General features: G+C 42.7%; 1 protein-coding gene across 1 annotated transcript; it reads right to left on the reverse strand.

Moving 5' to 3' along the window:
- Nucleotides 1-1,041: 1,041 nt before the first annotated feature.
- USF3 (upstream transcription factor family member 3) lies at nucleotides 1,042-15,070 on the reverse strand. Its single transcript, XM_009809369.2, has 5 exons — nucleotides 15,012-15,070; nucleotides 12,768-12,796; nucleotides 10,314-10,396; nucleotides 8,680-8,776; nucleotides 1,042-7,558 (listed from the first exon to the last, which is right to left on the reverse strand). The coding sequence occupies exons 1-5, from the start codon at nucleotides 15,056-15,058 to the stop codon at nucleotides 1,095-1,097; spliced, it is 6,720 nt and encodes a 2,239-aa protein (XP_009807671.2). The 5' UTR covers nucleotides 15,059-15,070; the 3' UTR covers nucleotides 1,042-1,094.
- Nucleotides 15,071-16,934: the final 1,864 nt, after the last annotated feature.

Raw genomic sequence — 16,934 nt, forward strand, 5'->3', positions numbered from 1 at the left:
AAGTGCAAAGTACTGATATTTACTCGGGCCCCAATCCTGTCAGCAACGTTAAGTAAGAACTGTGCCCACAGGGATCCCCATGCATTTTGCGGGATGCCATGGGCTCAGTCCTCCTCCCATGTGCTGCCTGGTACAACAAAGGGCTGTCACTCACAGAAACCAGAAAGCTGGTGTTTAAGCATGGGCCAAAGAAAAGGGGCGGGGGGGGGGAAGACATTAAGAAGGTGCTAAACAAGGTACGAAACCCACCCTGAGGTAATGTGCAGCATATGAACTATGAAATGGCAACAAATACGACTGCTGTCTCTGCTGACTACACCAGAAGGAGTCGTAAGCTACATTAAAACGTTGACCACGTTCGGCAATAACTGAAGCTATTGATAAAACAGATCCAGACAAAATTCTTCTTAGAAACAGAAAGTCATGGGTTAAAGAGATCTGAATTTTCTAAACCAGTATTTTTAATTGCTGACCATGGAAACACATAGTAATTTTTGCCAGGTAAAGTCAGCCATAAGTCAAGTGCATGTGACAAGCTTCAAACAGACAAAAGCTGCACAGCAAACGTCTTTATCAATTAACGCTGGGTTGACACAGACTTGACTTGTGTTGAGGCTCCTGAAGATATTTTACAAAGGAAAAAGAGAAACCCAAGCCACTGCAAGTTCGTCTGTAGTTTCAGGTAAACGCATCAGAAACAAAACGAAACCTGTAGCATTTGTTTCCTGTCTCCCACACGGATGCTCTCACTCCTTTCTTTACATCCACGTGTTACTGAGGGTGGCCCTTACCCTGGAACAATCGGAGATCAAACCTGATTGTTGGAAAATCAACAACCAATATTTGCACAGCTCTCAATGTTGCATCCTTACTGTTTACTAGTAAGTAAGCATTGCTATAGGCACTGGTGCTTTAAAGTTAGTAAGGTGGATGGAAATACAGTGTGTATATAAATACGAAAAGTACCCATATACATACATTTAGGCAAATAAACAGTGATGCTATGAATGGTCTCTTCAGGGATGCCAGCAAGATCCACTTTTCTTCTTAAATATATAAACAACGCGTCAGACTAGAAGTCAGTCTATCAGTTTTCAAACAGCTGAGCTGCAGTCGTGACCTAGAATATGGCTTATATTGTGGGCAGGTCGGTTTGAGGACTGCTTGGAAGAATCCGAAGCAGATGTGTTTGCAATGGAAAGCAAAGGCGACATTGCTGAACCATCTGGAGGAAGAGCTGTGGCTATTTCTGGAAACAAAGATGTCAAGTTAAAATTGGATAAGTGCGATGTGTTGGTCATGTGCATCGGCGGCATATCCGGAAGCAAAGGAAAACTTGGCTGAGCAAAACCGACAGGCCTGGGAGGAGACAAAATGGATCCAAATCGATTGTTTAAACTTCCGCTACTCGGCTTCTCCGTGCTTGGGTTAGGAAACATTTGATTGGGAAAGTAAGGGATAGAAATGTCACTGGAAAGGGTAGGGTGGGCAGGAGAGTAAGGAGGATAGAAGGATGGCAGGGTATTCTGAGGATCGACCGGGATTAGAGCTGGTGTTCGAGTGGCACTAGGCTGAGTGACTGGTGGGATGAAAGAGGTATTGGCATTTATCGGTGGATTCATGCCACCCTCCGGAATAAAAGGGAATCCAAAATTCTGAGAGAGAGTATGTTGGTCAGGGGCCGCGTTATCGTTAGACACTTGAGGGCCATCAGACATAAATCGGACAATGCTTCCTCTTTTTTCTATTGCAGACTGCTGGCGCCCAAGGATCATACTGCCGCTGGTGGACAGGGGAAGATGAGGAAGACTAGGGTCAAAGACGTTTGCATGTCTTTGATTTCCAGATCGATTCCTTTCAGGCTGACGTATTTTAGAACCTCCATTATCTTGCAGAGGATGCCTCGACCGCTGAGTAACGGAAGAATTTGGCTGACGAACAGAAGGTTGCCCTTGCTCGCCATTTCCGTGAGAAACTGCAGGGTGAGGGTGAGTTGGCCTCACAACTCCGTGCATGTTGCTAGAAACGGGCGTATTCATGTGGCTCTTAGTTCCATGACTGTCTGTCATCCTCATGGGATTGGACTTCTGCACAGAGATGTTCGGGCTTGTATTGCGACCCTGAATATCTCCTGAGGAAGAAGAACTCGAAAAAGGAATATTCAAAGAACTGTTCCTTGTGTTAATTGCACCAATAGACATGTCACAGCTCTCCCTACTCTGGCCATCACCATCTCTTCGGATGTGGACGCTCTCCCGTGCTGGGGGACAGTTGTACTCAATTGTGGAGGAGGCGCCGCACTGCGTGTTCCTTTGATGTTCTGGGATCGATCTTTGGCTTCCACTAACTTGATCTCCAAGGTGAGGGGCAAGTAAACTCTGCATAAAACTTTGGTGGCACGTGTTTTCATTTTCCCTTGATGGCAGGGTATTTCCTGTTGGAATACCCTGTACTGGCTGGTAGGGCAATCTCTTCTGTCTTTCTATGGATGGCCCGGTATTTTGACTGATTCGAAAAGCTTGCGACTGCATGCCCCTGAGGGATGACACAGAATTACCAATTTCGCTGTTTCTTGAAGCCTGTACATCGAAATTGCCTGTCGGTTGCTGATTGGGTCCAGCTGGCTTAAATGTTTGACAATCAGAAAGCCGCTGCACATCTGAGCCAACCGTATGGTCGACAGATAAGCGACCCTGCATATTATGAATGACCAACCCTTTATTTCTAGAAACATCAAGATAGCTTCTCATTTCAAGCTGGTCAGAAACCCTAGGGCCTTGAAGAGATATTCCTATCCTCTGTTCCGAATTAGAGGGCGTCTTCCCAATAAGTGCCTCAGCAGAGTAGCTGGAAACTCTATTTCTTTCCTGCCTATGAGGGGTGCATGTCATATCTGATGGTCTGGTTACAATACTTGCTTGGGACACCATTTGCTGCTCTAAGCCCCTTGAGGTCATAAGTCTCTGCATCTGATTGTGCCCCGACACATGTTCAGAAGCTGACCCCTGCTGTCTGCTGCTAACGTCTTGTTGCTGTTGATGCATAATATCCTGATTTATATGGCTCTGAGGGTGGTTATGATGGTTTCTGCTGGTTGCAGGGTTTTCACAGTTCTTTTCAGGCTGGGAAGCTCCAAAGTGCTGCTGCATCTGCTGCTGCATTTGCTGGTGGTGAGGATGAGGCTGACCACCTTTTTGCCGTGTCTGGTCACTTCCGTGGTGTTTTTGCTGTAGAGAAAGTTGTGTGGCTTGTGTTCCCTGGATGAGATTTCGTTTCTTTTGCATCTGTACCTCCTGCTGTATTGTTCGCTGTTGGTGGACACTGTGGGGTTGAGAGTGGACTGAGTTTTCCCCGTGAGTGACATGGTGCTGCAGCTGATATAAGTGGTGCCTTTCTCTTAACTGACCAGCCTGCTGTTGCTTTAAGTATGGATGATTACTGTGAAGGTGAGATATGCCTTGAGCATGTTGAATTGGCTGCAAGTGCTGCCCTGTCTGGCCTTGCTGCTCTGACATCGAGGGCTGAGAACCACACTGAACTTCAGTTTGTCTCAAAGCTGGCGTTATGAAGTTGCTGTTCGATGGGAATAACCTATTCAGGCCATCCGTGTGCCCTTGATTGCTCACTGGTGCCACTGAATTGGATGAATTAGGAGGAAGCTGACTGACTAGCATCTGTGTTTGATCAGCAATACCTTCCGGCGTGCGGTTCATCAACGCCATCCCTTCAAGCCTTATGGGCGTTGTCTGGCACTGCTTTTGCCTCTTTGCCGTAGAAAGCAGAAGGTCATCTTGAACAGCCCGCTTGGCAGAGTCCTTGCGACCTTCATGGTTTTGCTGCTTTAAGTGTGATTCCTGCAGCTGGGGAGCCTGCATGGTGCTTGCCCTAATAGCATTCAGTTGTTCCTGAGCATATTCACTCATCATAGTGGGTCCTGGAGACTGATTGATGTACGTGCTAGATGGAAGGGAAAGGCTCACAGTTGCAGGGACGCTTGCTGGCTCTGAAGACTGGGATAAACTTGAGCAACTCACAAGGGGATGGACAATGCGACTCTGGTGTATCAGATTATTCACGCTTAAACTCGTTATGCTTGGTGACTGGGAAGCAGAAATCTGCAAAGAAGTGTTTGATGTTTCCACACCTCCTACAGAGCAGCTTGGCTTTTCAACCTGTCTATCGATATTTGTCTGTACTGTATCCTGAGTACTGAATTTGTTTGGTGCTGCTTCCAATGGTCCTGCACTGTTTTCTTTCACTGGCTGAGACTTAAAAGGCTGTTGCTCTCTCTCCAAAGGTGCAACCTCAGTTGACTTAGAGATGGCATCCCTCATGTTAACCTGTATTCCTCCTCCACCTTTCTCAAGGTTTTCCTGGTCAAAAATAGCTCTTGCTGCGAGAGCTACAATGTCAGTCTGTTCTGAAAATGTGCAGCTGTTACACGTACTGGTTGAGGTGCTGCTCGTAACGTCTTCTCTGGCAGTGTCTGGCAACATAGATGCAACTGAGAAGCCTCGACTGCTGCCAGAGCTAGTTGACATCGGGGAGTCGGCCTGCCTGCTAGAGATAAGGGAAGCGCTGACTACTTCCTGATCAGAAATGCAGGAGTGATGCTGGGAGAGAGTATCACCTTCCGTGTTCATTAGCAAGAGTTCCTGCTTCTCAGGCAAATCAACATTTGATTCTGCTGATTTAGAGTTTTCCATGGGAAAATTAGAATGCTCCCCCTGAACGGTAAATGAAGATGTTTTTTCCACAGCTGTTCTTTCTTTCGTGAGATCAGACAGCATTTTGGTTAGACCCTGTCCTTCTAACAAGTCCGCATCTTGCATTACCACTGAGGAATCCTGCGCGACGTTGCAGGACTCCGAAATCGTTCCTGCCTTGGAAGCATGACCCGCTGCGCTGCTCTGTACTGCTGACGTCCCAGCAACCTGAGAATGTGTCACATGTGCTTCGGTACGAGAGGACGTTAAGGTGCTGGGGGGTTCACAGGGTTTGGGAGACTCTGACAAGGCAGAGCTGGTTGGTGGATGGTTCTGAGACCCACGGGCCTGCTGGCGAGGAGCAGCATCTTTGGCAGCCGGTGGGACGAGCGCCAGCTGCTCTGACACCATGGATGCCAGTGGCGAGGAAGCGGGCACCTCTGCTGAGGTTGGCTCGGGGACAGAGCAGGTTTTCGCTGCCTGTTCAGAGCTTGCAGTCTCTTTGGAATGACAGTTGGAAACGCTGATGCCACTCGATGCTGCCACACCGCTCACCTGCAACGTTGTTAAAGCTTGCGATACTGCTGGAGCGTTTTCAAGCAGCCCCTCGCCATTTGAATGCTTTGCCACCGTTTCCACAGGAGCACAATCCACCTTCCCTGCCTCTTTGCAAGGAACTGCTGGACAGGACGTTTTACTGTTGGCTGTTTGGTGTTTCTTTGTACTTGGTTTTTTGTTTGTCCTTTTTGATTTTGCATTGGATGGCAAGCCAGCAGCTGCTTTTTTGGGGGAAGCATGTATTGAATTAGACACAGTAGTTAATACTGAAACCTCCGCAGGTACTGAAGATGCCACAGAAGTTGGTAATGAGACACAGTTAACTGTGGCAATCTGGTTATTGACAGTTGTGGGATTGGTAGGGTGGCTGAGAGACAAGTGTAAACAGCTCTGTCCAGCCATTTGCGATATGCTTTGATTGAGGTTAGCTAAAGCACCAAATGTATTGAGGGCAACGTTGGTATTTGGATCTTCGCTGGTGGTGGGTTGAATAATTTGCATAGGGGCTTGATTTGAAGCTCCAGTTGAAGACATCACAGGCTGCAATGCAAAAAGCTGCCCGTTTAATGAGATAGTTTGGGGATGCTGTTGATTTGACATTGTAACTGAAAACGTTTGTGTAGAGCTAGAAGATGGCAAAGAAGATGGTCTTGGTAATATATGGACAAGGTGTTTCCCTCCAAAAGTCTGCGGAAGAGGGGCATTTTGCATGGAGCTGCTAGAGTTCGCGATTGCAGTCGGCCCGTTCACGGGAACTCTTACAGAAGCAGTAGGCTGAGCGGAGAGGAGGGGAAGAGGATTCTGATTAGCAGCTTGTATAATGACAATTTGCTGACTAACGTTTTGGCTGGGAACTTCTGCTCTCACAATCGGAGGGCATGGAGCGGGGTTTGGAGGCTGGAGAATGATGACATTCTGGTTAGCGGGTGCTCCTGCGACAGCTGATGCGACTGGCTGAGCCATCTGAATCACCTGCATAGCTGAATTTAATGGAAGGATATTTCCTGCAGCCTGAGTTTTAACCTGTGGCTGGCTGATTAATGGCTGCATAGGTAAGGGTGGGCACGAGGGCAAGGTAACTACAATCTGTTCAGCTGCCTGGCCATCTCCAGGGAGAGAAGTATTCAAACTGATACTTGTAGTCAAAGGCCTGCCGTGAGCAGAAGATACAGTACCAGCACCATTAACTGGCTCGTTTAACAGCGCAGTCATTATACCGGATGGCGTTTGGCTTAGTGGCTGAACAGTATTTCCCGCTAGCTGCAAAGTTGTCCACGTGGTCTGTGTGTTTCCAGCTGAAGGCATCCGTGTAAGGCTACTAATGTTTTTCAAGTCTGAAGTGCCAACACCTGAAGAGCCTGAAAAAGACCAGCAGTTCTCTAGGGGACTGGCAGGCAGAGCGCTTATTGCCGTCGCAGCCTTAACTCCTTCTGCTGCAGAAGTCACAGGCATTCCAGCACTACTTACTGCATCTGTACTTTTGAGGATGTTTACAGAGGAAAAACTATCTGCAGTAGACAGTCTCACAGATGGCACACAAGCTGTGTCTGTGGCTGAAATGACACAGCTTTCCTGAAGGTCACTCCTAGAACTGTGTGTATTTGAGCAAGTTGTATTCACCTGTTGAACTTGGGAGGCTTCCGTGGAGACACTGGAAGGAAGGCTGATTCCCTGTGGGAGTGTTTTCTTTGTTAATTTAGTGCCTTCCTCATCATTTTTACTTTTGGGGAGGTTTTGATCATTCTGCAGTGCATGACTTGAAGAACACTGTAGTTCCCGTTCTGTTCCGGACCGAGATGCGCTCTGTGAGCTGGCAATAGCAGCAGCAAGCACACCTCGCTCATTCTCCGGGGTGGAAAGCTCAAGAACGTTCCCTGCTGGAGCTGTCTGAGCAGATGCTAGCGGAGAAACTGTAGTTTGCGACCATGGCTTGTTTTCTGTGGGGTAAATACCAGAAATCGTCACAGGAGTCACTAGGTTGCAAGTTCTCTGCACTGGCACAACATTGGCTGTTTGCTTTTGTAAATTATGACCAACATTAAACGTTATTCCCTGGACAGATGCTCCCTGGTTATTTCCATTGGGTTGACTCCCATTTGAATAGACAATGATATTCTTTTGAACCTGATCACCGGGAATAACAACCGAGACCTTCGCATTTTTGAGATTTCCCTTCCAGTGGATTGTAGGGTCATCATACAGGCAAATATCATTTGCTTTCAGTAGTTCAATGTATCTCCCGTTTTCCTTTTGCAGTTCATCCAACTGTTTCCGGAGTTTTTTTATCTCTTCAGCTACAAAACAGTGAGAACACTCCATTACATCAGCACCAGCGCAAATACTAGGTAATGTTACCACATGACTTGGAGAGTAAATACTATGTAGTATTGAAATAAATTGTTAATAATGTATGATCTCTTGAAATGGTTAACGTAACATAACTGATGACTCTTACCCTGATAAGCCTCTCTACTGAGCAGGAAAGTGAATGAACCTCACAGACTATTCCGTTACCAATAGCAGGGTATGTCAAATTATTTAGTTAGAAAAAACAGCAGGATGAACTCAGATGAAACTGAGCACTAATCAAATTGTTTAATTACTGAAGGAAATTAAATTACGAGCCCATTAATTTATCTTTTTCTTTCCCCTGCTCCTTTGCAAACACTAAAACTGTTTTTATTTAATTGCTAATCTCATGGCTTTCCAGGACAATTAAGTTTCATTACATCTAAAAACAATATGCAAAATTAAATACAAAGCACTTATGCAAAGCCACAAAAACCGGCAACGCACTTGGAGACGGCTCACCTAACTAGGAAAATCACCTAGGTTTTTCAAACCCAATTATACTGACAAGATAAAAATAAACTATTTAGAATTCCATTCTATGGGGAGAAATAAAAATCACAACCCAAACATTAGCTCTGAGATTATTTCTGTCATACCTCCATCACTGTATTTTCACACAGATGTTCAGGAAGATTTTACATGATGCATTATATTTTTATTAAATAGGCTATTGTCACTTTTACAGCATTTGAAAGGGAAAAAAAAAGTTCTATGCATGAAGGAAACTCCATGTTTTCAATGAAAAAAACCTAACTGTGAAGTTTGTCAGAAATTGTTCGGGTCACTACAGCAGAATAAATCAGGACAGAATCTACTAGATGATGTCGCATCACCTGTAAGCTCTGTAATTACATCACAATGCAACTGCTTCATTATCTCATAAGCTAGGTGCAAGAACATGTGCTTGGGCATTCTGTTGGCTTCTTGTTTCAAGATATCCTAAGCAGCCCTATTTTTCCTGTGTGTGCGTAATGTCTTGGGATTCCCGAGTCTGTTGATCCAGGCTTTGTTGTTAGTCAGTATTAACAGAAATTCTAGAGCCTCCAGCAGCATCTGTACTTACCCTGTTCGTTGTTCCCTCCATTTAACAGAAGCTCATCATTCTGTCTTTTCATTTCTGTTATATACTTAAAGGCCTGATCCAGGATCATGTTCTTGCTCTTTAAAAGAAAACATATATATAAAATTAGGAGAAAGGTCTATCATTGCTAGATGCATTAATGATGAGATTGCATTTGCTCCAAGAGTCTTCACTTTAAAAATGTGCTAACCCAAATGATTCTCTGAATATTGTTGGGGGGAGAGGATTGTTTTAGGTTTTGGGGTTTTTTTTTCAGATGAACTACAGGTTTTGTGAGTGATATTGACCCTAAAATGCCATGGGTTTTTACAGAATAACATTTTCTGTGCTGGAGCTGACATTTTCCGATGCCCGAAGCTAGATACTAGGGCCACAGAAACAAACAGCAAGCATCATTGCTTGCTGAGCAGCCTAATATTCTTGTTCACTAGTAAACATATACATCATATGAAATTTCCAGGATACTGCCTTGTAAATATTTTATTAGGAAAGAAACAAATGTGGAACAATTACCCAGGGAGGTGTATGCATAATTTTGAAACCAATATACTGAAGGATATGGAAAGAGAAAGTCTGCCGTAACTCCTCCACCATCTTCCTTTCATGAAACTATGCTTATTCTGTCTGCGAAACCCCTTGTTTGTTTCTTAATTTCTTCTCCTACTGCTCCGCAGGAACAGCCTCTGCTGTACATGGCTCTGTCTTGAAAAAGATGCTTCTGCGCATCAACCACAAACCATTTGTCTTGCTTCAACCTTCACAAGGACACTGTCTTAACTTACTATTATTATTTCACTTTCTGAATTGCTTTCATCCCATTTTAGGAAAGATGACAAAAATAAGTATGCATGGAATTCTATTTACATCTTAGGACAGTAAGTGATCACCAGCAAAAGGCAGAGAAGGGATTGGAGGATGACCCGAAAAATGATCTTGCTTAACCCATAGCTTTCACCACTCGAGCATCATACAGACAACATTAAAACAGCATCAGTAGAAAACAACTTGACAAACAGGAGCCGCACAATGTAACCACCAACCCACTGGCCAGATCCAACCTACTTATGTCTAGCCTGCCACCCCTCCTACAGAGGACAGAGTGCACAGCTATCCGTCCGCTCAACACAGCAGGGCAGGCAGCAGCCAAGAGAGGATTTTTACCTTCTATTACCAATATTCAGACACCCTGAATGAGAACCTTGGGAGGCTGCGAATCAAATGCACAGGCAGACATCAGCAAGCTGACCAAATCGCTGTGGGCAAATTAGTCTAGCTTACCCCTCCTCAAAAATACTGCACGTATGAATTGAGGAGAAAATCAGTCACGTGTCCAACTCGTACAGTTTCATTCCTTCAGCAGTCATATGCCACACCTTCAGATAAAAAGCTCAAAATCTGCGTAATTACATTCATGTGGCCCTGCACTTCTAAAAAGGAATTCTGTTACAAATAATTTTTTAAATACTAATAACTAGTAAGATTTTCGAGCATATTAATTCAGACAGTTTTGCCTTCTTCCTAAGAGAAATAGCAAATTAAGTATTTATACTTCTACAGACAAGGAAACAGACAGCATTTTACAGCAAACTTGTATGCACCTCTGAACGGACACTCACCTGCTTAAGTGCTGGAGAGCAGGGAATGAGTTCTCCAATTCTGTTTATCCCAGCATTAATCTTCTTCTTTCGATGTCTCTCCACTAAGCAAAAACAGTATGTGCTGTGTCATCTGGTTGGGCAAGTCAGCACAACAGCAGCACAACTCGTACCAATGTAAGAGCTCATAAATACATTATTTTGTGACATATTGGAACCCTTGGTAACTTGAGAGAGGAAAAAAATTCCTCTAAAGTAAACCTCAGTTACTAAATTAATACTCAGTGGAACTGAGAGCTGTAACATAAACAGCAATACCTTTAAAAGGTGGGGATGTTCTGGACCCCTTTGTGGAAAAGACGAGTTACTGCAACTCAAAATTCAGGTTTGGTAATGCTTTCTAGCTGAGCCTTATGACGCTCTTTTCGCAAGGCAGATTGATTAAATTTAGGCATACAGAAAGCAAATGCACCAAGATTATGGAAAGATTCAGTTTCAGATTTGGGAAGGAAATCCGTGTCTCTTAAATACTAATGTCAAGTTTAGCACGAAAAGAGAAATAATTTAGATTTTACTAGGTTTCAATCTTAATTTTAAATTCATATTGATGGAGTAGCCAACACTGAACATAGCTGAAGCTCTACGTATGTAGACTATCAGTTACTCTTTTTTATGTTCAAAGGTATAACTGTCCCACAAAATCTAATTATGACTGGGAGTAAAGAAAATATTGAATGAACAGTATTTCCAGTGAATCACCTATTCTGGAGAAGGTCAGAAAATGCTTCATTTTTTTATAGTCCTCTAGTGACATCATTTACCTCTTCACAAGGCCTAAACACTGACGCAAAGGGTCTACAGTACAAGTCTAGCAGTGTAAATACCTTTGGGCATGGTTCTTTCAGAAAGTATTAATCTCTGTTTTCCACCCACCATAGTCAGCTTCTTTCAAATACAGTTCACTCTCACGTAGCTCTTTTTTTGACTGAAATGTTTTGGTATTCTATGCAAACTAAAACTATTAGATGCCTTTTTCCCAAAGAGCCTGAAAAAAGTTCCGTCACAGCTTTGCCAAGATTCATATCAACCTATTGTTCGTTCATTGTGCCGAGTATCGCTCTGTGGTTTGCCCAGCCGGGCTGCTTTTGGTGGCACACAGAAACACCCAGTGATCCCCAGGTGAGTGTATTTTATTGTGCTCCTTTACAAAGGATACACTGATTTAATTTAACAGCTTTATTTCAGTAGTCTGTCACTTCAATTTACATTTCTCAAGCTACAAAATAATTTTTTGTTTTTCAGGACAGACTGGTGGTGTTGACAGAGATAGGCCTAAATACACTAAACACAGCAAGACAAAGTCTCTTCTGCAAGAAATTTACCATATAAATCAGAGCAGATGTATAAACAGTAAAGCACGTGATCCTTGGGACTTAATTTTTATATATCTTACTAATACATATAGATATAACAGTGGTTGTGAAGTGCTATTCCTTTGTTTTGATAATATTTTCCACGCTCTACTCAGCTTGTCCAAGTATTAACAACTAAGCAAGCTATAGGGTTGGAGGGAGGTGGTCCCCGCATCTTGCAGAGTTCAGCCCAGTAGATGAAGACTTTGGAAAGCTATCGGCAAGTAAAACAGGAACTGAGAATTAGAATGAGGTCAGCAATCCTAGAAGTAAACTTGATAAGACTGTTTCTTGATACTTCTTAATCCTTAAGAAATTGGCCACACCCTGGGCACAGCCTGACAAGCACTATATTCCACAGTCTTCACATGGAAACTACTCAGTGGTTTTTCCCGTTGAGTTTGTGAAGACCACACAACAGTGCTGTTTAATAAAAGAAAAACTGGAATAAATTTCTTAGGATAAACCAGTCAGACTCTTTCCCAGTCCATCTTTCTTCTGCTACTTGTAGAAGACACCATTGGAGCTAGACACTGACTAGTTGCTGCCGAGGGATGCGACTCCTGCAACATACAGTCAGTATTCACACCGAATTTCTGGGATGCCAACATCCAGGTGGGTGCCTCAGGGACAGGCTACAGGAATATTTCTAATCCAGGGAAACCTCTAAAGCTCTCAGGTTGGATATCTGTCTCTGTTTTAAGAGAGGTGGGTATTATTTGTGTGTGAATGCCCATGCATTTATTTTCCTTTAGAACTGAATGCAGCTGAAATTGTTTACTACTCAGTTTACCAAAATCGGAAAGCCAGGGGCATGGTCATAGTTTCATAGTTGGGCGTGCTACTGTAACCTTGTACTGTGGAGGACAGCAAACCAGAAATAATCAAGAAGCCCTTCTGCACAGATATTCTATGCAAGGACACAGAAAGATGTTTGGTAGGGTGAATTTTTTTAAGTGTAGTAAACTCCTACGGAGGAACCTTCTCCATACAAAATATGTTTTACTAGTTCAAAACATCTGTGCTTATTTCCAGACCAAACAAGAAAGCGTAACGTTCCTACCTGCATTATGTGTCTCCCGGTTTTTCTTTCTGTGAAACATAAAGGGAAAACAGTGATGTGAAACAGAAGGGAAAAAATCTGCATACAAACAAATATTTCTTTTATTATTTCCATTACAGCTAAAAATACTAAATATTATATTCTGCTCCGTGAACAAGAATGTAGTAGAAGTCACAATCACAAGGATTGGTCTTACACATTGGTATTAAAGGGCTTCTAAGAAAAATTCATTCATGTTCAGACTTAAATCAATTTCAGTATAACAAGGCACAGTGTAATACTCCATTTGATTATTGTTACATATTTATAGGGCAGAGCTGGATTTTTGTGTTTCTGTTCAGTGACAACTATTACACTATTCAGTGTTCAATAAGAGCAAATATAAAAAAAAAATAGTTCTATTTCTGAGCAACAAGGTAGTTAAGTATTTGTTTGAAATGTTGCTTTTACGTTCACTGGATCAATGAAACAGGAGAAAATGTTACCCCGCAAATTGATTCTTCCAGGCATGTTACCTTCAAACATCATAACTTCTGGTATCAAACATGCTTCCTTGGTGCGAGAAACCAGAATTACCATTCCTCTCCAGCTGTTGTTCTTTACTGCCTCAAAATTCTGTCTAGGTATAATTTGGGCATGTGAGGGTTGTCTTTGTTTTCAGATGTTCACCTGGGATTTCTGGACTGATGGCAACCAGGTCAGAATCATTGTGCAATGCCTCAAATTGCTTTGCTGGAAGTCCATAAACCCCAAATGTTTACTCTACCCATATAAATCAGATGTACTGTATACATGCAGTAAGCCAAATACTTTCAGGAAGTATTGGAAAGCAAAGCACATGCTTTCTGGAAAAATAAACATTCCAGGAAAAAAAAAAGATCTTTCAAAAGATCTCTGTCGAGCAGCGCACTCTCAGTCTAGACGTTTGGCTAGAGTATGCAAAAAGCAGAGTAGCATCTTCTGCTCTCCTCTTCCATTGTTACAGCACAGTCCAGATGTAACAAGGAATCTGAAGTGAGAATGCAAGATACACGTGGATGACGTGTGATTACTACGGGGCATGTATTCTTTATGCTTTGAGTTGATATAAGTTTATTTCTGGTAACTCACCAAAAGTAGTGTGCCTCTAGAGTAACTTAGACAATGATTACAAGACAGTAATGTTACTGCAGATGGTTAAACCTGGAGACATTTGCTAAGAAATAATGCCTAAAGATTAACATCTTCAAGTCAAATAAATGCCAGCTGAAGCCTGCACATCTGTTCTACAACTATTCAAGAAGTAATGAATCTTCTGTTCATTGAAAACTTGCGTCACCAGAACAGGAATGCATGTAAACTATAATTTAAAATGGTTTCTTATTTTACAGTAAACTACAGTTCTCCCACTTAGAACCAAAACAATCATCTACCAGTCAGAACTGATCATATATCCCAAATACGCACAAGAGTATAGGGGCTGGAGAGATCCATCTGCCCTTTGATTCCCATTACCAACACAGAATCCAAAATATTCTAATGGTGGGGTAAGAAAGAGCCACGAAATCCATGAAGACTGAAAAAATTTCTGTAGGACAAAGCAACGTTCTCTCTGAGCTTCTCTTACCATAAATTATATCCTACGTGGCCACGTAGCATAAGATGAATGCTGTATTTAACTAGGGACTGAAGGATTCCCCTGCCAATCAGGTATTAGATCAACATGCTTCTACAAAGGAACGAAAACCTGGAAAAGTTGTAATGAGCTCCGAGTCACATTGTCACTTTGTTTATCATAGCATTGCTGTACAACCTCAAAATGTATTTTGAGTTCCAGCAGAGATTTGAGATGCAAGATCCAGATTCCATGGGGAGTTAAGGAAGAGATCTAAATTACTCTGTCAAAATGAGTATAGTGACCCCCCAGTATCTACCAGGAGTCTCTGCAATAATACAGGCAGCACTCTAACCTAGGTGACAACACAGTTTTATACACACTGGAGTAGTGAGTGTAATAATCAAAGAATCTCCGTTGCTTAGGTGGCCCAGGTAGACAGGTCTTCGACAAACAATTTGGCATAGATAGGGGAAGAGAGAAAGGGACTTTTGCAGGCGTAGTTCCCAAACTTTTGGATCAACCCTGGTCAACCCTCAGAACTTCCTGTCGGTACCCTTCTTGCCAAACTTTTAGCTAGAAACTTCGTAACTGCGGCATGACCGCAGGCTACAGAACTACAAAATAGTCATTTTCCCCCAGAAACTCACCGATGTTGCTTCTTAGTAGGTGTCTCATTCTCTGTCATCTCTGGCATGGTTTCGGAGAAGAGAGCCTGAAGAAAATTGTGGAAGGAATTAACAACTCCTGCACTCTTCTGAATTCTTAGCACACAACATTTGTTACATCGTTTTGCCTTTGACCACAAGGACAGGGCCATACTACAATGTACGCACGTGCCCATCACCTTGGTGTAGAGCAGCTGGTCACGTGAGCGTTAAAAATGAAGTACGTTACCTATCAGGGTGCTTTGTGAACCCCCACTGTCTATGATGAACTGGTTCCCATTTCCTCAATTACTTCAATATAAAAACAATTACAACCCCAACTACTTTAAGGAAGCCAGAAGGAAAATTAGAGTATGTGATTGTTTTCTGAACGGGAGGAGGTACAGCTGAACTCTCTTTCATCAGCCCTTCCTAACCAAATATGCATTGAATTCCCAGTTCTAAATAAAGCATGAATGCTAAGCAAAATACAAGCTACAATGAGAACATTTTATTAAATACAAATTTAGAGTGCTATTAATGTAGCAAATTACAAAACCTACTTGCTATTGAATTAATGTACAGCTTAAAATGGCCAAAAATGACACTATGTTCTCAGATATATAAAATTCAGTTAAGAATAAAGTTCTGAAATAAAATTATACATAGCAGCCTAATAAATTGCACCTAATTTGTCCTCAGCTTGAACACATCAGTAGCCTGTATTTAGACCAACAAAAACATTATGAAAAAAATAAACAAAAGATGAGATTAAGTCAATGATGGTTGAACACGTATCTACCAGAGGAATGAATTTTAGAGAGCAAGTAACATGAAGTATACTGTAGGTGACAACAGGAAAAAATAAAAATCTGGTTTTTGATAAGGCTGAGCTCTGTATTTAGTTTCATGCTTCTCCTCATTCTCTCACCAACCAACCTGTTATTGCAACTCTTCCCATGGGCCCTCAGACTCCTCGTGGCTTCACCTCTCCCTGGCTCCTCCTGGAAAGCTCATCGGCTTCTTTTAACAGGCTTCGTATCTTTAGAGTATTTTTTTGTTTGTTTGTTTGTACTGTAAGGAAGTGGGGGTGGTTTTTAATATAACTTTCAACACCAAGCAGTTCTTAATGTAAACCGAGCCTACCATTACTGACACTGACATCAAAACCAAACAAAAAACCCCATCCTCACGAACCAGAAAGCCAGCCATCTATAGAGCTCCCAAAGCACCACAGCACATACTTCGGAAAGGGCTTTGTGCATACACCTGCGTGTATGTGTGTGTGAAGTTAACAGAAATAATCCGTATTGTACCAGAACAGAACTCGGATGCTGTTCTCCAGTCTTTATACTCTAAAAGGTTAATTGAATGCAGTGCTCTTGGTCAGTAAAGGTTAACTGAGGAGAAACTGGCTGATGCTGTTTACCACTCTACCCCTTCTTCAAGTACTTTCTTTATTCCTGTGAAGACACGGGAAATGCTGGCAAACCGTGAAGTAAAGCAAACAGGCGATATCCTGCGAATAGATCCAGCCTGGGGAACTCAAAGTGCCTGAAGTTTTCAGGAACCTAATTCAACTCCTCCACCTACACAACAGTGTTCACACCATCACAAAATTAGACACAATCCTTTCCGAGATGAGTTCCAGCATTACACGGCTCCACTGGGTGTCACATACAGCCTACCTGAAACACAATCACCACAGCCTTCCCGAGCCCATCACTTTCTATTTCTCCACAAGCTTTGCTTTCTTCATTCTCACTGACCATGCTCTGCATAAATTATGAAAAAACCCTGACAGAGTTAACCGAGTCTTTTACTGTGGGAGAAAGCAGTGGTGCAACTTCAGCACTTTCATTCACCCTCTTATAAATTACCTTGTGTTACTTCATCTTGAAAACAGATTTCTTCTCCTTTAAATCC

The sequence above is a fragment of the Gavia stellata genome, chromosome 1 (genome assembly GCF_030936135.1).
Source record: "Gavia stellata isolate bGavSte3 chromosome 1, bGavSte3.hap2, whole genome shotgun sequence".
NCBI lineage: Eukaryota > Metazoa > Chordata > Aves > Gaviiformes > Gaviidae > Gavia > Gavia stellata.

What these genes read in the sequence shown, in the direction of transcription:
- USF3 (XM_009809369.2), bottom strand. Translation starts at nt 15,058, where the DNA reads ATGCCAGAGATGACAGAGAATGAGACACCTACTAAGAAGCAACATCG. An exon ending in CCTACTAAGAAGCAACATCG is followed by an intron (nt 12,797 to 15,011) that starts GTGAGTTTCTGG and finishes TATGTTTCACAG; the next exon opens with AAAGAAAAACCGGGAGACAC. An exon ending in CCGGGAGACACATAATGCAG is followed by an intron (nt 10,397 to 12,767) that starts GTAGGAACGTTA and finishes GTTTTTGCTTAG; the next exon opens with TGGAGAGACATCGAAAGAAG.